General features: G+C 35.7%; 2 protein-coding genes across 2 annotated transcripts; both read left to right on the top strand.

The window, feature by feature from the left end:
* The first annotated feature begins 12,846 nt into the window (after positions 1–12,846).
* Positions 12,847–15,965, top strand: LOC114192089. Its single transcript, XM_028081667.1, has 3 exons — positions 12,847–13,133; positions 13,214–13,608; positions 14,586–15,965. The coding sequence occupies exons 1-3, from the start codon at positions 13,068–13,070 to the stop codon at positions 15,745–15,747; spliced, it is 1,623 nt and encodes a 540-aa protein (XP_027937468.1). The 5' UTR covers positions 12,847–13,067; the 3' UTR covers positions 15,748–15,965.
* Positions 15,966–20,229: 4,264 nt separating this feature from the next.
* On the top strand, positions 20,230–22,305 carry LOC114191311. The gene has a single exon (XM_028080481.1). The coding sequence runs from the start codon at positions 20,230–20,232 to the stop codon at positions 22,303–22,305; it is 2,076 nt and encodes a 691-aa protein (XP_027936282.1).
* The last annotated feature ends 2,662 nt before the right edge of the window (positions 22,306–24,967 follow it).

Genomic DNA, 24,967 nt, shown 5'->3' with positions numbered 1-24,967 from the left:
GCTTCTATTTCTTAAAATGTTTCCAATTATTGGGGAGACCTCCATCACATATGTTAAGTACCAATCTCTGGAAGAGGAAAAGACCAATAACATGTCTTAGGTACTTACTTTTGATGTTGAATTCAGTGGTCCTGGTTAAAAAGCGTTTTATCTTTGGGGCACCTAATTAAAAGCTGTGACACATAAGATTGCGAAGGATGACTAATACAGAGCCCACAAGGCTCGTTAAATTTATGTTACCAGAAAATGTTTAACTTATTGGGAAGTGTTTGTTTCCTGAATAACCCATGATGAGGACCAACCCTTAGAATTGTCAAACGTCAACACCTCCAAAAATTAGTTTAATTGCCCCACTTGCCTCCTGCTTCTTTCTTCCCATCCAATCTTCAATGTTGACTTTTCATCATCTCACACTTTCAAAACAATCTCATAGCATTCACACCATAAATAAATTCCGAAATTCCCTCCATTTGTACGTTCATACTCGCATATTTGATTCTGCAAACACATTTTAAGTTGAATAGTTTGATTTTTATCCGTTGATTCTTATCACTGGAACGTGTGCTGCAGAAAATTCTTGACTTTGGGAATCTGATCCCATTATACACGCATTATTGCTCCTTGTGGTGTTGTTTTGGATTTGCTGTGATTTCCTAATAATGTTGTGGGAGTGGTTAGCCATAATTTTCAGTGCGGTTTGATATTAGGTTTATCCTTAAAAAACTTTGTTACATCTGTGTCTTGTTGATTGATGACCCGAGTGAAACCTTAATTCCCATGTTTCAAAAACCTGGTATGACGTGATAGAAGAAGAATCGTTCTCTATATGCCTGCCACCTGTCAAACTTTATTCACGGATTTAAATTTGATAGTTTTATATTTATATTACTCCGATTCATCATGGTTTAACAGCGAGATGAAGTTTAATATAATGTTTAGCTGACAGATTCAGAGAATTAATAGACATATAATATGCTTGTATTTAAAAAAGAGTAAATGATTAGTGAGAGAGATAAATAAAGGATTTAAAAAGAAAGAAAAAAAAAATGAACAGAAGCATATGATGTGTGTCTGAAAATTTGAATTTGAATTTGGTGAGGATGATGCATTATTGGAAAAACTTTTGAGGTAAGCATAAGAGTGATATGAAATCACACCCCTATTAAGCTGGCGTTGTTGGCCATAAATCCATTGAAATTGAAGCTACACATGCATACCAATATGTATATGTTAGTGTATTATTACTGTTGGCTCGCAAAGCGAAAGCTACACTACACATGGGTCACCATCTCCACGTGAAATTTCATCAACAAGACACGTGCATCCCACAGAGGTTCCCTCAGTTTTTGCAGAGAAGCCCTTGGAAAGGTAACCACTATGGATAACCATCAGAGGAATACGAGGCAAACAAATAAATGCTCAAACTTGAACAATATATATCCACACAAAAAAAAAAAAAAGATTTTGATTATAGAATATTGAAGCCTTTACGCGTTGAAAAATAGATTATAGCATTGATGAGAGGTTAATGCATATTTTTTGAGTGAAAAGAAGTAGCTTTTGAAGTGATAAAAATAGTTTTTAGAGGCTTTGTGGAAGTGAAACAGAGGAAAAACCTTATCAAAGAATGGTAGTTTGAGAGAATCTTTTGTGATGTGCGTCACACTTTGCCTCCCTATGTACAAACATGTCTTTGAGAACGGAAAGCGTTTCCCATGAATTCTTTATCTTTAATCTCCAACTTATTTCTTTAATCAATATATTTAAATTCGCAATTACGAAGATTGCCATCTCAGGATGCAATTCCTTCAATCATTATATTTATATGTAAAGGATCTTATTATTGCGTAAGGATAAGCAATAAAGGGCCACCCTGGAAAAACTGGGAATCCTAAGTTTCCGTCATTTTTATTTTTAAGAAAATGGTATATCACTTTAACAAACTATGTTATAAACCCACGTTCTGAACATAAATTCACACACAATATTTTCTACTTAATCATTCATTTCATTCATTTTAAGTTTAAGTATTAAACACTTTAAAAAAAAAACTTCCCTACTTGTAGAATTTCCATACAGCTTAATTCGCGAACATTAGTATCTCATAAAAAATAAACATATGATTTTGAAAAATAGAAATATTAGATTCTTGAATATTCATTGGATTTCAGCTATTGGGCCGTTTTTCTGGTGTAACTAAGCAATAATTAAGTAGTTCAGCGTATAATTTATGGTCTAATTCAAAAGAATGTTCCGTGGCCATTATTAGAATTACACATAATTACACATAAATACACATAATCAAATCTGTCCTCCTTGAACCAACAATGAGTGTTTCTTAAAACTATAATGAAGTGTAGTTAGGTATATAATTCTTATACCTATCATTCAAATGAGTGCTTCCCATTAGCATAAATATACAATTACAGCCAATTTTTTCTTAATTTTGATGGAGAATATTAAATATGAAAGTATTAACCATCAGTCATATATAATTTCATGTTTTTTAGCAAGGTAGGTGATATATTATATTTAATTTCCATGTAATACAATTATAGGAATAAGAATAAAAGTGGCTGTGAATAACTAAAAGGCATATACGAATCTAAATTTTCATTTTATTAATGGGATGAAAATTCACTTCGTAATCAAATTATGAAACTTATAAATATCGACAAACATTTATGAATATTAACCTTATTTTCATTACCTTATTTGAATATCTAACCTTCTTTCTATGAATAGAAATAACATTTATTTTCAAAGTTAAAAGTAATTGTTTGAATAATATACAATCGCTTAAAATTTGTTCATTACTTAACCTTCTAATCTTTCGGTCATTAACATTGTGTTCAGAAGGTGAGAAAGACAATGGGGATTCATTTACGACAACATGTTTGGAAGGCAAGAACTTAACAGAAATAGGCATAGCTTTTATATAATGAAAAAAATAAATAGACCCCACACAGTGTAAGAAAAATAGCGAAAAAGTAAAAGAAATGCACACTATTCGTTCTTGTACTAGCCTTTTTCTTCTCCATGATCTATTGTCTACCTATTCACATTTTGGTATCTTGCAATCGAATAATGAAAGAGTAATGTAAGAAACATTTTCTCCAAGCTTTTTTTTTAGTGGGGGCATATTTTTCCACATTAGGTCAACAACACTTACAAGCATATGATGTGCATAGTGGAAAAGAGAGAAACGAAACTAATTTGTAGGTATCGAGACATATGATGCAGTTGCAGCGCAAGAACCATGGACCTTACCTATTCAGTTGTGGATAGAAACAATAATTGGCAATAATAGGAGGAGAATGAAAACGAAACAAGGGTAGATCCAAAAGTAAAGGAAAGGAAACACACCAATAATGGTTGCACCAATCAAACAGTACCCAAGAACAAACATAGACCCTGCCATGCGTACAACATCAGGCCATCTTGTAAAACTTGTCATTCCACACTTAAGACACAACATGTGTCATACCACAACCAAAACTAATCTTAAATCGGTACTTTACATCGTTAGTTTTACTATTGATTCTCCGAATGAATTCTAGGACCTATTGTCATTGTCGGACAAAACAAACAAAAGTACTCCAACTAACAAACTCATTTAAAAAAATTACAGACACCCTCACTCTACCTCGTCTAAGGGAAAAGGATCTAACAGGAAGTTGAAAATGAAAAGAAAAATTGAATTTTTAAGAGTGGGTGAAGCACAAGTATGACATAAAATAAGTGGACCTCCAATCCCATGCCATTGATAATCTCTACCAATAAAACAGAAGATGTCATCCTCATCACATTATGGACCCCAATTCCTACCTGGATCTCCTTAGCTGTTGTAGCACAGCAGAGTAACAACTATGTATATGTATTATAGACCCAGTTTATGTCCTTGCCAAGGCCACCCCATTAATGGTCCCAAAACAACCAATACCAATGCTGCTTCTCTAATTTCATCTTTTCTTTATTTTAACTCGCATCAAATAATTATATAAAATCAACTTATTAAATAATATTTAAATTTATTTATATATTATAAATTAATCTTATTTTTCACGCACAACTTCGAACACCATTTCTATGACAATATTCTTAAAAAGTATCGATTGCACCTGTTCTCACCAATCACAGGGACTGCGTGCACTTTTCCTTTCGGACATCTACGTTACTGTGTATGTACGTGTGTGACAGTTCAAAGGTTTAGCACAAAATATTTGAGTCAAACCCAAAACTCAATTATTATGTTAATTAATGTTTTCCTAATCCGCTAATAAAAATGCACACTTCATCTTTCTTGATTTCGTTTTAAATAATCCTTTCAGGGCCGTCTTTTGCTGGACAGAAAGCTTGATTATTTGTCAATGAAAGATGTGGTACTCATTATTTTCATGATTTAAATTTGTTTTCCACGTCATCATAGTACAAAATGTGGCATGTGATACGAAAATAAGAGATGGCGACCTTTTCAAATTTCATCAGTCTTGTGCTTAAAATACTATAAAGAAATTAAATCAAACTATATTATTGAAGTTGAAATGTGGCACACCTCACTTCTGTAGCCGTTGGCTGTTAACATTAACATTGTTGAGATTTGAGGAAGCGTAACTAGGTTCATTTTTTTTTTCTTATTTAACCAGAAAGAAATTTCCAAAGTAACAATTCTTACCCCATATTTTTCTTTTGCAACTACAGAAACTGTAGGAGTATGAATTTCAGTTGGGAATCCGAATTCACAATGAAAATTTTAAATATAGTCAGTTAAATAAATGATTTGATAGATTTATTGTATTTAAATTAGTTGATAAAGAATGATAACTTTATTAAATAGTTCTTTAGTAAACTTATTTTACTAAATCAAAGTTTAAATATTGAATAAGTTATAATATAATAAATAGTATTCAATTTTTAAAATAATTAACTAATATCTCCTTGATAAAAATTAAGAAACACTTAATAAATATAAATTAAATACCACGAAAGTTTAGATGATTTTTTATACGGATACTCTTTTACAATCCTTGTATACTTTATGATTTATTTTTAGATTATTTGTTTTTTCCGTTTGGTATCAAGTATTGGTCAGTTAAGTTTTTCATTGTTGTTGACAATTAGAATAATTTGCTGGAGAGAAACACTATCATCACAGGAAGAAAAGAAAAACAACACATTTTTTTAATGTATTGGACTGCTGATGGGCTTATATGGAAGACTAAAATAATAATTGATCACGCAATCATATAAAATATGCCAAAATGCAACAATAATAACGTCTGAAAAATAAAAGCAGCAATCATATTACATTAATAATACAAAAAGTAAAAAAGAAAAATAGAAAAATGAAAAAGCAATAATAAGAGTGGACAGAAATGAGAGAATGAAATAGAAAAACAAAAAGGTGGAGTCCAAGAACTGAGCTTATCCAGACACATGGAATGGAGAAGGGTTGTGGGGCCACAATGGTGGAATGCCACGTGGAGACAGGCTGGCATTAGAGAGTGACGTGGAAAACGGGAAGTGTAAAATCTTATAACGGGTTTGGAAAGGAAGGGAACGGAGTGCAGAAGTTAGGGAAGCCTTTAAGGCAAACCCATCTGGCTAGTTATCCCCATTCACGTGCATTCATTAATAATATCATATGGGTGAAATAAAAAGCAAACCCTCTTCAAAGAAAAAGCATGATTCCCGTGGCTTACGATACAAGCCACTCTTTTCCATCAATTTTTTTTTCCCTCACAAGCAATGCTATCTACCATATTTCTTGCATATCAATTGTGCTTTCAGAAAAACAAAACACATATATTACAGGAAGATGATTTTTTTATGATAATTCTTTTTTTATAATATTAAGTGTCATTTTTCTAATGATTTTTCATTTTTTCAATTTTTTATTTTTAGTATTTCAAAATTATTTAAAAAGATGTCATTTTATATTAAAAAAAAATTATCAAAATTTAGTGGTCTAAATATCATTATCGAATTATCTTCCAAATTTTAACATCTTTTATCTACATTAGAACTACTTTTCTGAATCATTTAAATTCTGCCACCATTCTAAGCAAATCTATTCTTAAAAATGTCATATATAAGACAGTTAACATATGGAAAGTCTAGGTTGTCACTTCAGTTACACCTTTAGTTCTTCTTGATTCTTGTGTTGGATTGAATACTAAGTTAAGTTTTACTGGGTAAATAAATATTTCTCATAAAATTGATCACCGTTTAACACAGGTCATTCTTCTCATTAATTTTGGCTTAAGCATGATCATGCTAAACTTGATGTCCCAGCTTTAAATTTTATTAAAATTAGAAAAGCATAATTTAAACTTAGTGTGTTTAGGTTTGATCTGATCATGATCCTCTCACCAGAAAACAATACACCAGTGTATTTAATGCGACATTGTCGTGTTTTGTTTCCTAAGAAACAAATTTGTTTAATTGTACCCAGTATACTGTGTTTCTCATAAAGTGCTCAAAGCTCTTTCAAGCATCTTCTTTTCTTGATTATTTTCACACTTTTTTTGGTAGAAGATTCCATGTTACACACATAAAAAAAAGTTCTATTAACATAACTATAATAAAAAACGAGTTAATACAACCTTTAATAATACAAAATATGATTTATCAATAGTCAATACATTAAAATAAACTATAAAATTTAATAATAGGTTATATTCGCCTTAAAATCGTTTAACACCAGCTAGAGTTACCTAATAAATATATAAATTATCCCGTAGGCTTAGGAATGTAACGTACCTTAAGACATGGTAAAAATTATGCACTGGTTTTTATTTTTACTGATATTATAAATAATGAGATTTATTTGTTTGATTAAGTAGAAAGTAAAGTATTAACTGTTAAACATAAAAATAGCATAAAATAATTGATACACACAAAATATAAAAGTAAATTACTTTGTATTTAATATCACTTTCAAACCAGTTAGAATTAGGGATGGCAACGGGGCGGGGCGGGTACGGGTATCATGATCCCATCCCTATCCCCATAATAAAAATTCATCCCCATCCTCATCCTCAAATCCAACGGGTATACAACTTTTGACCCATCCCCATCCCCACCGGGTAACGGGTATTTTCTTATACCCATACCCATACCCATTTTTTTATTGTTCCATATATCAATTAAATATTTTTTATAAAAAAAATTTAAAAATCACACCAACGGAATCATGATACTATCAAAATATTCAATATTAAAATAACATACTCTTTTTGATTTTCATGATGTCAAATATTAAGAAAAATATTATAATAGTATAAATCTCAAATTAAAGTATCAAATAACAACTAAATAAAATTCAAATAATTATATAAAAGCTAAAATATTACACATTACTAAAATTTTATAATAACCAAAATATTTATTAATTTTACAAATGATCAGTGGTTTCATTTGCATTCGATCCACCTACACATAGAAAAAAAAATGAAAAATTAGATATGATATAATAATTGAAATTGAAAATTTTAATTACTAGAATATAATGTACCTTCTTCATCAGATTCATTTTCACTCATGAGAACATCTTTTCCTTTTAATTTTTTAACACCTACAAACACCAAATGTAGAATATTAGATGAGAATTCACAAAAAATACTAACAAAAAATATTAATAAATTTGAGTAACTTACCTAGATGGTTTGAGTTCCATATCCAACTTCTTGTACACATCAAAGCCTCTATAGTAATATGATGAAGTCGACTACGGTGAGAAGTTAATATCTGAACACCAGTACTAAAAGCAGATTCAGAAGCTACAGTTGTTATTGGAATAGCTAAAACATCCCTTGCAATTGCTTGAAGGTTGGAAACTTTAACCCATTTGTTTTCCACCATGATAGGATATCAAATTCTTGTGTAACCGGCAAATTATCTTCTTCCAAGTAATAATCCAACTCTGTTTTCATAACTGTAGTTCTAGATTTTTTCTTTTTTGCCATAAACTCTAAAAATTCATTCGCATCATTATCAACATCCTTTCCCAACTCCAATGATGTAGCTCTATAAGAAGAAGTTTCATTCTTTTTTGATTGATATTCCAAAACCAAATCATAGCACATTTGACGAATCCTACTAAGTTTCAGATCAAAATCATTACCATACAATTTATAAAAATAATATTCTAACATGTCCATCTTGTACCTTGGATCTAAAACTGAAGCAATTGCCAATATATCATGAATAACACTCCAGTAACTTTCAAATTTCTTTAACATTTGTATTGCCATATTTTGAATGGTTATCTCAGGAGATTTAACCCAATCATTTATTGCAATCTTGATCTCACAAATCTTTGGGAAAAAGATGTTGGCAGTTGGGTATTTGGAGTCAGAAATGATTTTTGTGATGTCATTAAATAATTTTAGCCTTCGACAAACATCCTTTGCAAATTCCCACTGCATATCAGTTGGCAAAGAAGTGTATTGAGCTTCACGTTGCTTTAACCTAAAAAACACATCCTTATAACATATGGCAATATCAAGCATCTTGTAAGTAGAATTCCATCTAGTTGGGCAATCCAAACTTAACTTTTTAGTGAAAGAAATTCGCAATTGTCTAGCTGTTTCCTTAAATTTTTCCATTCTTTTAGGAGTTGCTGTCCAATATGCTACACTTTCTCGAATTTTTTCCACCCCTTCTTTTAGGACGGCTAACCCTTCTTTCACAATCAAATTAAGGATATGTGCTGAACAACGCATATGAAGCAAAGACCCTTTCTTAATGAGTGTGTCCAACTTCAACTTATCCTTAATTTTTTCAATCATGCTATCATTTGTGCTGCAGTTGTCTAAAGTGATAGTAGACAATTTTGTATCAATATTCCAATCGAACAAACAATCAACTAATACATTGCAAAGTCGATCAGCTGTGTGAGGTGCGGGAACATAAATGAACCTATAAATTAAGCAATATTTTGTAAGACATATAATCTTTCTAGAGGTGCATAAAAAAAATTACTGGAAAATTTATAAATTAAAAAAGGTGTACCTCAAAATTGTATTTTGCAATGTCCAATTGTCATCAATATAGTGAGCTGTGATAGACATATACCCTTTCTTTTGATTGCTTGCAGTCCACATATCCGATGTAATTGCTATTCTTCCTTTATTTGTATCTATCAACTTCATAACAACTTGTTTTTCATGTTCATAGATGCCGAGTATCTCTTTCTTTATCGTATTTCGTGAAGGAAGTTGAAATAATGGTTGAATTGTTGTCACGAATCTAATAAAACCAATATGGTCCACTATTGACAATGGATATTCATGCAATATAATCATTGTTGCAAGTTCCCTCTTGGCATTTTCTTCATTATAAGCTCCACAAGCCAATTCCTTTTTGCCACTTGAAATCTTAGAAAAAAGTGTTTTTTGTCCCCCTTTTCCTTCAACTTTTATCTTTTCAAAGTGTTCCCACACAACACTTTTCAATTTCCCTTTCTCAGGCTCTACTTGTGTTGTTGAATGTATTTCATCATGAACTTCTGAAGGTGTTTGCGTAGATGAATTCAATGGAGATTGACTGTCATTATTGGAACTTTGAAAGGGAGTTGGTTGTTGTGAACACTGTGGTGGACTTGGTACCTGCAAATCTTGATCTCCTGTGCTCATTTTCTCTAGAAACTAACATACGTAACAAAAAAAAATCAAACAAAGTAAAAAGGTTAATTTCTTTTTTAACAAAATATAAAAGGAAAACCAATAATCAAGTTTAAAAATATTTCAAATATTTTTTATACTATTAAAAATTTATATTATACCACTTAAACGAAATAGCACAAATAACAAAATTAAATTAATAATAATTCAAATTTAAACATAGATTCTTCATCTTTTGATCTTGAATTAAATTAAGGATTTATGCAATTGAGCACTTAAAATTGAGAATTAAACATTATCATGAAACAAAAAATAAATAATAAATAAAATTATCATAAAGGAGTAAAGATAATTAAATGTGTGACCCAAATTTGAGAATATCCATTTGAACATAACATAACGGAAAAAAATGTATAATTAAGATTATGATAAAAGGAAAAGTACCTTGAAGATTTGCTTAAACCTTAAAGAACAAGCCAAACAATTAAAAGAGAGTAAAAAAGTGTATAACCAAAGTAACAAAAAGAATAGCTACAAAATAAGAGTCAAACATTTTCATGAAAATAAATAAATAAATAAAGATAATCAAATGTGTAACCTAAAAATTATTTCATAGAATGAAATTGAGGAACACCTATTTGAACATAACCATGTACAGAGAGTAAAAATTATGTAATAAGAAGAAGAAAAATTACCTTCAAAATTAAATCTTGAAAAACAAACCAGACAATTGAGAGAGTAAACAAAGTGTATAACAAAAAACAAAGAGAATGAGAAATATGTTATATATATATATATATATATATATATATATTATATTATATTATATTATATTATATATTATATTACTGTGTATATATATATTATATGTGTGGATATCTTATGTTTATATATATATATAATTATTTATATATATTATATTATATTATATATTATATTATTATTACTATGTATATATATTATATGTGTGGATATCTTATGTTTATATATATATATATATATATATATATATATATATATATATATATATATATATATATATATATAGATATATATTTATTTTAAGTATATATTATATTATATTATATAATAATATAAATATAATAATATATATTATATTATTATGTATATATATTATATGTATATGCGTAGATATTTTATGCTTATATATATATATATATATATATATATATATATATATTTCTTTTAAATTTTTATAAATTTGTAATGTTATAAATTTGTTTATAAAAGATCTCACTAGTTAAATGATTAATTTGTTTTATACGTATATATTATATATATTATATTATATTATTATGTATATATATTATATGTATATTATATTATATTATATTATATTATATTATATTACATGTATATGTGTAAAAATATATATATATATATATATATATATATAAAAGTATATTTTATTTATATGTATATATACTATATTATATTATATTATATTATATTATATTATATTTTATGTGTAAATATATTATTTATTTATATATATTTTTTAGATTATTTAATAAATTATAAATAGTTTAGTAATTTAAGCGGGGACGGGTATTTGGGCGGGTATATATATCCCTATCCCCATGCCCATCCCCAGTTAAAAATTTCGGGTATTACCCATACCCATATCCATATCCAGTCAAAGCGGGAATTCCCCGTCAAAACGGAGACGGGTTCGGGTGATACCCACGGGCACGGGTTTATTTGCCATCTCTAGTTAGAATTAAACTACAAGATAACCGTAAGAGTTTAATAATCATATATTATTGTCAGGGTAAAAGTTTATACATTACCACTAATAAAAATATATTTAATATAATTTTAATTTAGTATTATGAAAAATATAAACCGCCAAAACGAGATAATTAAATAACACTGTAAAATATTATTATTTTATTTTATTTATTTAATTCAAATTGTCATACAACCGAAGACACGTCTGACCCGAATAAATATTAGCTATTATGTGTTGACCCGAATTTTACAAAAAACTTGGCTCATAATTAAAGTAAAACTTTTATTGAAATGAAAAATACGAATCCATCTTAAAATATCTACCATTTATGAAAACATGACACAACCTCTTTCTCGGTGATTACGGCAAATTGAAAAGTTGCACAATCACCATAATCACCAATGCTAAAAGAAAATTAAAGTAGTCCATGTCAAAGTGAATTGCTAACAGGTTATTATTTATTTATTGACCATGTTTCTTATCTAAAACTCCATCATCACACTCTGCTTTACCATGAAAAATTGCTAACTAATGCTCATTTCACAAATCAAAATCAAAAATCACATGGCAAGATACTATTTTGTCTACTTTTCTCTTGAATTATCAACCCATGTTGAGTTATTCGAGTTAATGACCAGGGTTAGACAAAAGAGGTAGGCAAAAAAAACAGTTTATCAAAGAACCGGACTTTTGAGGTGATAAGAAATTAATGAAAACCAAACTTCTATGGGAAATGTTGTAAATTGTTTCCCTCTGCTTACATTTTCTGGGAGAATTTATTTGACTTAATGCTTCACGGTGATTATCCCAATATCCTTAACCCACACTCATCAAAGAGTTAAAAATACTTTTTTATTAAATATTTATTTTTTCAATTTTAAGCACTGTCCTGAAAATACCGGTTAAAAAGATAATATTTTATTAAGAAAAATAAAATGCAAGTCATAAAGCTGGAACGAGGTCCCAATATTGGTAATGTGAGAGAATCTAAATCTGTGTGTGCTGCCAGCTATGATGTTAAAGGATGAAAGCTCTTACACAAAGGTCAAAGTTGTCAATATCTCTTTCAAGGCATTTTTTTTTTGCAAGGTGTTAGCGCTCTACTTACGCTTTTATATATTTATATAGAGTGAAACATTATTTTAATCAATGAAAATGTATAGTTATCATATATATTTAATCAGTATTTGAAACTATTATGTATTTACACCTGTAAGGCTGTGACGTTAGTATATAAAGTTAAATAAAATTTGGAAAGCCAGATAAAAGAGAAGGAAATACAGTTGTTTATTTGTTGATAGTTTGAAATTCACACCGGAAATAATAGTTTTGTTTAATTGATAGATCTATACATTTATTAAAGGGAAAAAAGTATTTATTATATAATAAATAATGTAATAAGAAAAATAAATGAATAAGAGAGAAATAAGGTAAAAGATGTGAAGAACGTTGAAAGAATCTAGAATCCCTAGTTTGTGCGTCACTAGTCCATTGCCCCAGTTTTCTATCTCAAACTCTCTTCTTCCCCTTTATATATTTCTCTTCCTTTTATTATAGGTGCGGTGAGAGAGAGAGAGAGCGATAACACTCCTACCTTAACAGGTGGGAGAAGAAAGAAAAGGGACCAAAGGAGAGGGTGTTTGATATTTTGACGGTCCAGGGTTGAATCTTCTGCCACAGCACCATCAATGGCCGTGACCACTCCCTATCTCAATGCCACAGAAAAAAAGCACTGGTGGCTCACCAACCGTAAGGTAAGAATCTTCCACCGCCATTTTAATTAACAAATCTTTTTTTCCCTCCGTCGATCCTTAACACGCGCTTGTTACTGTAGGTTGTTGAGAAATACATCAGAGACGCTCGCACTCTGATGGCCACGCAGGAACAGAGCGAGATCGCTTCGGCGCTCAACCTTCTCGACGCGGCTCTGGCGATCTATCCGCGGCTCGACGAAGCGCTGGAGCTGCGAGCGAGGTCTCTGCTCTGTCTGCGGAGGTTCAAAGAGGTAGCGGATATGCTTCAGGACTACATCCCGAGCCTGAAAATGGCGAACGATGAGTCGGTTTCTTCGGATAGTTCTTCGCAACAACTCTCTAGGGAGGGCGCGAAGCTCCTCTCCTCTGATACCTCGGGTTCGGATCAGAGCTTCAAGTGCTTCTCTGTCTCTGACTTGAAGAAGAAGGTTATGGCAGGGCTGTGTAAAAGTTGCGACAAGGAAGGGTATTGGAGGTATTTCCCTTTTTTTATTTTTTTTAAATATATTAGATTAAATACTACGTCATTTGCCATTATTATAGTATTTAGTATGCCCGTCTTGCATTGGTTTTCCAGTCTGTCACTGCGCCTGGATTTTAATTTTTTTCATTAAGAATTAATTGTTTGACAGCATTTAATCATAAAATATAAAATTAAAATGGAGTTTTTATTTTTATTGGAGTTGAGTTTTGTATGAGATGGGAGTTGTGAGTAGATGTCATACGGGGATGGGGTCTGAGTAAATGCCCCTGCCAGCTGGCCTGCCATAATGAAATGTTTCCTAACTCCTACTTTTAAAAACCCAATTCAATTGAATGCACCGTAACAATGGGGAAACCCCAAAATACTAATATAATATTATTAAAATCTTTGCGTTTAAGTCCTGTTACATTTCAACTCTCCGGGAGTTTCTCTTTCTAAAGTAAAGTAACTCACTGCAACTTCAATTCTTTGAAATGTTAATTAGTATTTTCATTTCTTTTTATTCATTTTGTTATTTTCATTACCTGTTTTTTGGTCTTTGTTCCTCTGTAAAATAATTAAAACTAAGTTGTTTTGGAACCCAACGGCACCTTTCTTTTACAATTTTTCACAATAAAACGATGAAAAACTATTTTAAAAATATTTTACTGTTAGACAGTTTTTGTGAAAAAGTCTCACTCCTTGATTTACAAATATTACGAATGTGTTGGAAAAAACTGTAATTAGTCCTCTATAATGTGAAATAAAATAAATAAATGATGTGAAAAGGTTGAAGGACCTGTCTTGATAATTATTTACTGTACTCAATTGTTTGTATTTCGTCTAGATTTTGTCTTACGTTCTTAAGAATACATTTTCTATTATGATTTTGTATATATATAATTGATGTATTCAGTAAATATAAAATAGTTGAGAAAATTGGAATTGGAAATTCATTTGACATTTTTCCATTCTATTTTCTGTAACAGATACTTGGTTCTGGGGAAAGCATGCTGCCACCTAGGCCTAATGGAAGACGCAATGGTTCTTCTCCAAACGGGTAAACGCCTAGCCTCCGCCGCATTCCGCCGCGAGAGCGTGTGCTGGTCCGACGATAGCTTCTCCCTCTCGAACCCCCTCTTCTCCGGCGACTCAAGCCCACCCCGGGTCCCACTCCCGGAGTCTGAAGCAGTGACTCAACTCCTCGCCCACATAAAGCTCCTCCTCCGGCGCCGTGCTGCCGCGCTGGCTGCCCTGGAAGCCGGCCTCCACTCCGAGGCCATCCGCCACTTCTCCAAAATTGTGGACGGGCGCCGCGGTGCCCCGCAGGCCTTCCTCGCCGAGTGCTATATGCACAGGGCCTCCGCTCACCGGTCCGCCGGCCGAATCGCCGATTCAATTGCCGATTGCAACAGAACCCTCGCCTTGGACCCCACCTGCATCCAAGCTCTGGAAACCCGAGCCTCTCTTCTGGAATCCATTCGTTGCTTCCCAGATTCACTCCATGACCTCGAACACCTCAAACTCCTGTACAACACCATCTTGCGCGACCGTAAACTCGCCGGTCCTGCCTGGAAGCGCCAAAACGTGCGCGCCAGAGAAATTCCTGGGAAACTCTGTGCCCTCACCACGAAGATGCAGGAACTGAAACAGAGGGTAGCTTCGGGAGACACCTCCAACGTGGACTACCACGGTCTCATCGGCTTGCGCCGCGGCTGTGGTCGTTCGGAGTTGCAGAGAGCGCATTTGCTTCTGTCTCTGAAACACAAGCCCGACAAGGCAATGTGCTTCATCGAGCGGTGCGAGCTGGCTGACGAGCGGGACCTCGATTCCGTCAAGGAGAGGGCGAGAATGTCGTCGCTCTTGCTCTACCGGCTGCTCCAGAAGGGTTACACCAACGTGATGGGTGCCATAATGGACGAAGAGGCTGCTGAGAAGCAAAGGAAGAAAAAGGTTCTGGAAGCTCTGGAAGCTCAGGCTAAAGTCGAGAAATTGGAAAACAAAAAGTGCACCGTTTCGTCTCCCTCCACCGCCAATCCCGCGGTTTTTCAGGGAGTCTTTTGCCGCGATCTTGCGGTGGTTGGAAACTTGCTCTCGCAAACGGGATTCAACCGTTCCATTCCGGTCAAGTACGAGGCGTTGAGCTGCTGATTAGAAGAAAAAAAAAATCCAAGAATCTCTGCTTCGTCGCTTCTTGTACAGATGGATAAGTTGGAAAATTTTGTCACATTTTTTTCTGTTTTATTCTATATTATTACTTTTATGTTTCATTTATTAGTTGTACAAAGTACTATTAATTTGGAAGTCTACTGCTACCGCAAAACTAAATTATTTAAAACTTCCTACCTAGTAAAATTTGTTTTGCATTATTGCAATGTGTAAGTATTTTAAACAATTTACTTTAAACTTTTCAATAATGGGAATATTGAATCTTCAAAAACGAATTTACTAATATTTTTTCAATGTTAACCGTAAGTTTCATTTAAAAGTTTTTTTACTGGATGCAATTTAAATCGTAATGTATGTCAACATGCATAGAATGTGTGTTGACTTAACATTCACTTTTGGAACAAATTTACAGCGCTCTTTTAGAGGACAAAGAGAGGACTAAGCATGGAGAAGTAGGTAAGTTTAAAGAGGAGAAATGTAAAGTTAAATTAATGGTGGGGTCCATGAAGAGAATCGCGATTCGTCTCGAACTACTCAAATACAAAGGACTCTTGGAATTTCTTTTCCCATTATTGAGTACGAAAGTACATGGGAATCTTTATTATTTTTTTTCAGATCACAGTACTAAATAAATAAATAATTTTAATTTTCAAATAAATCATCAAAAAAGCTAATTTTCACTTTTGTCATTTCCCTTCTAACAAAATAACTTCCTCAATTTTATTTTACCTTTTATCTGTTTTTCTTTTGTTATTTTCTTATTTCTTTTTCTTTCCAAACTATTTATTTTCTAACATAATCAGGTTTGCGTGTCACCTAGGTGGCAAAAAGATGATATATTGAGGGGATTCCGTATTGACCGAATATAGATATGGATATAAGAAATTCTCGACTTTTTGAATCGAGTATGGGGATGAATATGAGGATGTATATATTTCTGTCATAATATTCGTCCCCGTTTAAATTATTAAAATATTCACAATTAATTAAATAACTTTATATATATATATATATATATATATATATATATATTCTATTTCTTATTTTTTTAATTATTTTATTTGTCATGAAACTCATTTGTATCTTCAATATATTTTTCATTTTATCATAACTTTTATGTAATTATGTTAAAATGATGTATGTTAACTAAAAAAAATTATGTCTTACATTTGAATATTTCTATTATTTTTTAATATTCTTATTTATTGAATATTTTCATTTCCCAAGAGAATGTTTATCATAAACCTTTCATTCAATAGGTAATATAAAAAAAATCTTTACTTATTATTATTAATTTTTGTTTCATTTGAAGAACTATTTTGTTTCGCTAAAATAATTTTTGTTATTTCTCAACCATCGAGTATATATATTGATATTTGAAAAGTTTCCTTAGATCTCTAAGGTATTTTTTGATCTTATCATACCTTTAATTTACATTTGTTTTTCTTTGTGTGATTTCTTTCAATAGTCTCTCAAATTGTTTAGAAGACAAACATTTGTTAATTTTTTAATATATTTATTTATTGTTTATTTTCATCATGTAGAATACTATATTTCGATATATTTTATCTACTTATTTTTTATTTCTAACTCATTATCGATCATATTATAATTTTTTCACTACAATTTTATAAGTAACTTTATTTACTACGATATAAAAATTTAATGTAATTATCATGAATATTTCTTTTATCACCATCCAACAAATATTGAAGTTCAAAAGATACAAGATCTATGTTAACATTTTATTATTATGTTTATTATTTATCTTTTACGTTATTTTGATCAAGTGGTGTGTATTATAACTTTTATTAGTGTATAAAAAAGGGATTCATTAGAATTTAAAAGATTGAAGTAATAAACATTTAAAATACATTTTAATTTTAATATTTGTTTTCTTTTTATATATTTTTTAAAAATATTTTTAAATTTGATCAACTAGGTTTCATTAATGTTTGCAAATTTAATAAATGTTTTGGTTCTCATAAAATTTTATTTGGTATTCTAATATAAGAGGGAGTCACGACTCTCTCAAAGTTTTCTTATTTTATTTTTATATATATTTTAAAATTATATTTATACTTTATTATATTATTTATATTAAGTTTAAAAAGGTTTTCTTAAACGAAGTGTAGTCCCTCCCCTCCTCTTTTGTTTTTTCTTCCGTTACTCTCTCTCATACATCTATATCTTTTCCACCTCTCCCTTTTGATACAATTTTCACCCTTAATGTCTCATCATTTTCAAAATGGAATTACACATAGTGAATTTAAGAAGTTAAGGAACATTTTGGACATATTAATTTTTCCTTTTCGGTAAGTTCATTTTCTACCACTTTCCTCTTGCATTTGGCTTTTCGACTTTATTGACAGATATTTATCTATGTTAGAAATCATAAAATCATATTCTAATAGTTGATTGAAGTCTTCTTTGATAAAACTATTTTAGGTTTTAAAGTTGTGCAAATAACATTATAAAAATCTACTTTAACTTTAAGATAAGAGAAACTAATTATTTAGAAGTTGTTAACTTATTTGAAATATTAAGTCTTGATTTTGCAATTTAATTTACAGTTTTGAAATATTTTCTAATCACATGAAACAAAACAAATTTATCTATTGTGTTCCATCAGATAATGATAAATTTATCTTTTTCTAAATAGATGAGTGTTGATAAATTTATATTCAAAAAATTACGATAAAAAAATTTAAAGAGGAAATGAAAACTTTTTTTAATTAGAAAAAAGAATTCATAAATAAAAGAATTTTTTTTCAAAGTTTCGACACCGTAAATATCATGAGTAAAACCAACCGAAGTCTCAAGGGTGCATTATTATTTGTCAATATATATATATATATATATATATATATATATATATATATATATATATATATATATATATATATATATATAAAAGGAGAAAACTTATAAAGTATTTTTCATTCGTAGATTCCTAATTGTATATGGCGTGGTCAATTAACAGAAAAATTAATTTAGTCTTTGAGTGTGTAAAAAACATGTTACCTATGTTTTAATTTTAAGTTGTGAGAGTATTTTGTCATTAAATTTAACAATGAATTTGATACTAAATTAGAAAACCATTTTGTTATTAAATTATAGTATCTTATTATTATTATTATTATAAATAGTGAGGGGAAAATTTACCTTTTAAACATTTTGCAAAGAAGACATATTTTTCAATTTTCCTGTGCATTATAACCAGGATACTGTCTTCTTTCACATTCAAGAAATTACGGATTAGGAAAAAAAGTAATATAATATAAATAAGATTGATTGTTTAAAGAAAAGGCTTCCTTAGGAGGAATGAAACTTATTTTATTATTTATATATTTTTGTTATTTTTATTTTATTTTCTTACGTGTATCATGTTTCCCTCCAGAACCAGAAACAATATGCGCGTACCCGTTGGTGAATCTGATTCCAACCTCGGAAAGTGTCTTCAAAATATACACTTACTCTGCTTCACAGTACTCTTTTTGAGTACTTTTATTTTATATCGTCCCTTATATTAATTGTTTTTACGGTTTTATGATCTGTACTGTATGTCCCATCGGTCTATCTCCCATCGGTCAACCGGTCAAATATTATCCTTAGAGGACCATCGGTCTTACGGTCAAACGAACAGCCATGTAGCATCGCTAAACAAAAGACCATCGGTCAAGCAGATAAAATATCAGGCCCATCGGCTCATCGGTAGAACAACAGCGATGGACCTTCTAACCTCGAGGGCCCATCGGTTCATCGGTAGAACAATAACGATAGACCTTCTAACCTCGGGGGCCCATCGGTTCATTGGTAGAACAACAGCGATGGATCTTCTAAACTCGAGGGCCCATCGGTTCATCGGCAGAACAACAACGATGGACCTTTTAACCTCGAGGGCCCATCGGTTCATCGGTAAAACAGCATCGACGGACCTTCTTAAGCACCTGTCAATTGATCGGTAAAACACAGGTTGTTAACTTGTTGGAGACACAACGTTATCAACCTAGCCAAGCGGCCATCGGTCGCACGGTTAAAATAACAAGTCAATAATTATCGGTTAAACGAGTCACTAATCTTCATTAAGGGGTCATTGGGCCGTGATTAAGAAACCCTAATTACAGGCCCATGTCAAAAGCTATAAATAGGACCCAAAGGTAGGTTGGTAAGCATCTTAATTGCGCATTTATTACAACGGATAATCTGACACACCGATCGGTCCCTTCTAACTTAAGCATCGGAGTATTTTAGACAGGTACTCTGATCGTCATCCCAACCGAACGAGCTAAGGAGTGGATTTTGCTGAAGTCATTGGAGAGGAGGAAGATATCGCGAAGTGAAGGAGTTCTTTTAGTAGGCTCTTGGTCCCTACCCCGAAACATTTTGGCGCCCACCGTGGGGCCGAGCAGTCTCCTTGGAGAATATACCCATATGGTGACCACGAGGAACCGAAACAGCAACATGGACGGAGGGAGATTAGCAGATGATCAAGCGGATACTAGGGAGATGATACGGGCGATGCAACAGAGGATGGATGAGATGCAGAGGAACTATGAAGCGCAGATGCAGATTCTACGTGAGGAGAATGCCATCCTAAGGCAGAAGGACGAGGGAATCCCATCGACGCCTACCGTGCCCGACCCAAACAGGTTGAGTCGTGTACAGCAGCACAGGGACGCCGAACGGGTAGAGAGTCGCCTCCCCCCTACGGGACATGAGCAGTCACAACCAGCTCGGATCGAAAGGACACAGGCTTCGAGGGGAAATCCGTCACACACGGTGGCGGAGAGCTCAGGAGCAAACCACGGGGGCCGCCCGTCGCGTCAGCCGATCCCCGCGTCGGGATCCTCCCCTTTCACTACATACATTTTGGAGACACCACTACCAGAAAAGTGGAAAATGCCGACGTTTGACAAGTACGACGGCACCACTGATCCAGATAATCACATGCGGGTCTTCATGCATCAAATGATGTTTCACGCCGTCAGCAACCCCATCTGGTGCCGAGTCTTCTCAACGTCGCTGACGGGGGAGGCGTTGGAGTGGTTCTCCGAGCTGCCGGCCGGCTGTATCGATTCGTTTGCCACTTTAAAGGCAAAGTTCAGCACACAGTTCGCGCCCCTGAAACCGGCCGTTCTGACGGTCGACAATCTGGTGAACATCCGACAAGAGGATGGGGAGTCACTGCGAAGTTACCTCGATCGGTATAATCGAATGTCGGTCAAGATAAAGGGTCTCAGCGATGAGATTGCGCGACACCATTTCTCTTACGGACTCCAGCCGGGAGTTTTCGCAGACAAGATAAGCCGTAAGAAGCCGCAGACGATGGAGGAGATGAGGGAACGCGCAGCAAAATTCATACAGATGGAGGATATGCAGGAGTTTAGGGTGAAGAAGAGGGAGAAGGAGGATGCTGCGCTCCCGAAGCCGATCGCTTCTAGACCGAGCAAACCTGCAACTCGACCCACCGAACGAAAGCCACCGAAGTTCACGACCTACACTCCCCTGGCTGTTCCCCGAGCCAGGATCCTGCAGGAGGCCTTCAGCGTCGATTCGCTCCCTGCGATCAGGAAGAAGCCTCCACCACCCGACACCGACGGGAGTAAGCATTGCCAGTATCATCGGACTATCGGGCATACCACCGAGGAGTGCCACACGCTCCGCGACAAAATAGAAGAGCTCATCCGACAGGGACACTTGAAGAAATACATTCGGCAGGATCGTCCCCAGCGGAGTCCGACGAGGAACCAAAGCCCGAGGAGAAGGGTCCCCCCAACCCGATCGGAGAAGAAAAGGGAGCCCGAGCGCGAGAAGCGTAGGAGAGGACCATCCCGATCACATCGCAGTCCGAGAAGGAGTCGCAATCGTGGCCAGGAGAGACCCTTGAGGGGTTACATCAATACCATCTCTGGGGGGTTCGCCGGAGGAGGGTCAAGCTCTGCTGCGCGAAAAAGGCACGTCCGAGCGCTGAAGTCGGTCCACCTGGTCGAGAGAAATGTCCGCTCGATGCCTCCCATCACATTCACGGACGACGATTTCAAAGCACCCGACCCAGATCATGACGACCCGATGGTCATTTCGATAGAAGTAGCCGAGTACGGGATCGGGAAGGTGTTGGTCGATCAGGGGAGTTCCGTCAACATCTTGTACTGGAAGACTTTCCGGAAGATGAACTTGTCGGAGGACCTGATCGTCCCGTTTAACGAGCAGATCGTCGGTTTCTCTGGCGAGCGAGTCGACACGAGGGGCTATCTGGACCTTCGTACCAGGATCAGCTCAAGGAAAGACGGTCGAGAGGTAAGAGTTAGATTCCTTTTAGTTGAAGCTAACACCTCCTACAATGTGTTGTTAGGGAGACCCTGTTTGAATGCTTTCGGAGCGATCGTGTCTACCCTGCACCTGGCCATGAAGTTTCCGTCGGATAGAGGGACAATTTGCACGGTACATGCGGACCAACAAGTCGCCCGGCAATGCTACGCTGCGGGATTGAAGGTCGCTCCCTATAGCCGCCCGCGGAAACAACACCGGACGGAATGAGCAATGACGGACCTGGATCCCCGAACAAACACAGAGGATCGGCTGCAACCAGAAGGAGAGACCAAGGAGATCCTGATCGGAAGCCAACCTGGATAGCTAACGAGGATCGGGGAGCCTTGAGCGGGGAAGAGGAGGAGCTCCTCAGCGCAGTAATCCTAAAGAACAAAGATCTATTCGCGTGGTCGAGCGCCGATATGCCAGGTGTCCACCCAGACGTGATGTCCCATAAATTAGCCATCTTCCGGGAAGCTCGCCCGGTCGCTCAGAAGAAAAGAAAGATGGGAGAAGAGAGAAGGAAAGCGGTCGAGGAAGAGGTGAGAAAGCTAGAAGGGGCTGGGTTCATCAAGGAGATTAAGTATACCACATGGCTGGCGAACGTGGTTATGGTGAAGAAGACGAGCGGGAAGTGGACGATGTGCACGGACTTCACTGATCTGAACAAAGCTTGCCCAAAGGACGCATACCCCCTGCCTAGCATCGATCGGCTGGTAGACGGGGCCTCGGGGCACAACTTCCTGAGCTTTCTGGACGCATACTCAGGGTATAACCAAATCCCTATGTACGGCCCAGACAGGTCTAAAACGGCGTTCATCACAGATCGAGCAAACTTCTGCTACGAGGTCATGTCGTTCGGTCTGAAGAACGCGGGGGCTACCTATCAGAGGTTGATGGATCGGGTCTTCCGCGGGCAGATCGGTCGGTCCATGGAAGTCTATGTGGACGACATGGTCGTGAAGTCGCAGACGGCCGAAGACCATGTACGTGACCTCGGCGAGGTCTTTCACCAGATACGCAAGTATAACATGCGTCTCAACCCAGAGAAGTGTGTCTTTGGAATGCCGGCGGGGAAGTTTCTAGGTTTCATGCTGACCGCCCGAGGCATAGAGGCGAATCCGGACAAGTGCGCCGCTATCGTTGAGATGAGAAGTCCTAAAAATTTGAAGGAGGTTCAACGGTTAATGGGGCGGCTGACTTCTCTGGCACGTTTTCTGCCCAAACTGACAGAGAAGGTTAGACCGATCCTAAAAATCATGAAGAAGCAGACAGCGGAGAAGTGGGATGATCAGTGCGAGGTGGCATTTCAACAGATAAAGGAGATGATCAGCAGTCCACCGATAATGAGCCGACCGGTAGAAGGACTACCTCTGCAGTTATACCTATCGGTGTCGGACGATACAATCAGTGCGGCCTTAATACAAGAAGTCCCGGAGCAGCGGCCCATTTACTTCATCAGTCGGGTTTTACAGAGTGCAGAAACAAGGTATCAGCTGATAGAGAAGATAGCCTTGGCGCTATTGACGGCCGCACGACGGTTGCGCCAGTACTTCCAAAGCCACCAGGTGATCGTCCGGACCGATCATTCTATAGCCAAGATACTCCGAAAGCCCGACTTGGCTGGTAGAATGATCGCGTGGTCGGTTGAGCTATCCGAGTTCGGCCTCAGATACGAACCCAGAGGATCTGTCAAAGGGCAGCATTTGGCCGACTTTGCCGCCAAACTCCACAGACCGATCCCTTCGTCCGAGCAGGTGTGGACTCTTTTCGTTGACGGGTCGTCGGACAAACGAAATGCTGGAGCAGGAATCGTCATCGAAGGACCGAACGGCTTTACGGTGGAACATTCCTTGCAGTTCAAGTTTAAAGCCTCGAATAACCAGGCAGAGTACGAAGCGTTGATCGCCGGGTTGAGACTAGCCAAAGACTTGGGCGCCACGAGGTTGAAGTGTAACACGGACTCGAAGCTCGTGGTCGGGCAGGTGCAAGGTGAATACCAGGTCAAGGATGATTTGCTGCTTCAGTACTATCACAAGGCCGTTGAAGCCATGAATGAATTTGAAGAGGTTACCATCCATCACATCCCCCGAGCGGAGAACGCCAGAGCCGATAGGCTGTCTAAACTGGCAGAGGGAAAGGAGAAGGACCAATTGAAGACAATCATCAGGCAAACCCTGACGAGACCTTCAGCGGGTGAATGTGCTGCGGCAAGTCGATCGGCCGATTGGATGGGCGACATACGGGAGCTCCTAAAGAGGTGCGAGGCTGGAGAAGAGATCAGACCGACGGAGAGAAGGCAAGCGCTCCGGTTCATGATCATCGGAGATGATCTATACAAGAGAGGCTTCACAGCGCCGCTCTTGAAGTGCCTCTAAGCAGACGAAGCGGAGTACGTCATGAACTAGGTCCATAACGGCATTTGTGGAATGCACACCGGCCGGAGGACGATGAAAGCAAGGATACTCTGAGCGGGATATTTTTGGCCGACCATGGAACAAGACTGTAAAGCCATGATACGCAAGTGCGGAGGATGCCAAGCCCATGGAAATGATGTGAAGAAGGCTCCGACCGAGTTACACAGCTTAATAGCTCCATGGCCGTTCGCCCAATGGGGCATGGATATCGTCGGACCTTTCCCGGTTGGCCGAGCGCAGAAGAAATTCATACTGGTAGTAGTAGATTACTTCACTAAGTGGGTTGAAGCAGAGGCCTTGGCCAATATTACCGCTCGGCAGGTTCACTCCTTCGTCTGGCGCAACATCGTATGTCGCTTCGGCCTCCCCCACACGATCATCACCGATAACGGTCGTCAATTCATCGACAAGAAGCTCAGGGATTTCTATAAGCAAGTGGGGATACGACACGTGACCAGCTCGGTCGAACATCC

This window comes from Vigna unguiculata, chromosome 7, assembly GCF_004118075.2.
Source record: "Vigna unguiculata cultivar IT97K-499-35 chromosome 7, ASM411807v1, whole genome shotgun sequence".
Classification (NCBI taxonomy): Eukaryota; Viridiplantae; Streptophyta; class Magnoliopsida; order Fabales; family Fabaceae; genus Vigna; species Vigna unguiculata.
This window is presented reverse-complemented; position numbering and strand designations above follow the sequence as displayed.

Coding starts and splice junctions, on each gene's coding strand:
- LOC114192089 (XM_028081667.1), top strand. CDS start 13,068: ATGGCCGTGACCACTCCCTATCTCAATGCCACAGAAAAAAAGCACTGG. Junction 13,134..13,213: donor GGTGGCTCACCAACCGTAAG/GTAAGAATCTTC, acceptor TTGTTACTGTAG/GTTGTTGAGAAATACATCAG. Junction 13,609..14,585: donor GACAAGGAAGGGTATTGGAG/GTATTTCCCTTT, acceptor TTTCTGTAACAG/ATACTTGGTTCTGGGGAAAG.
- LOC114191311 (XM_028080481.1), top strand. CDS start 20,230: ATGGACGGAGGGAGATTAGCAGATGATCAAGCGGATACTAGGGAGATG.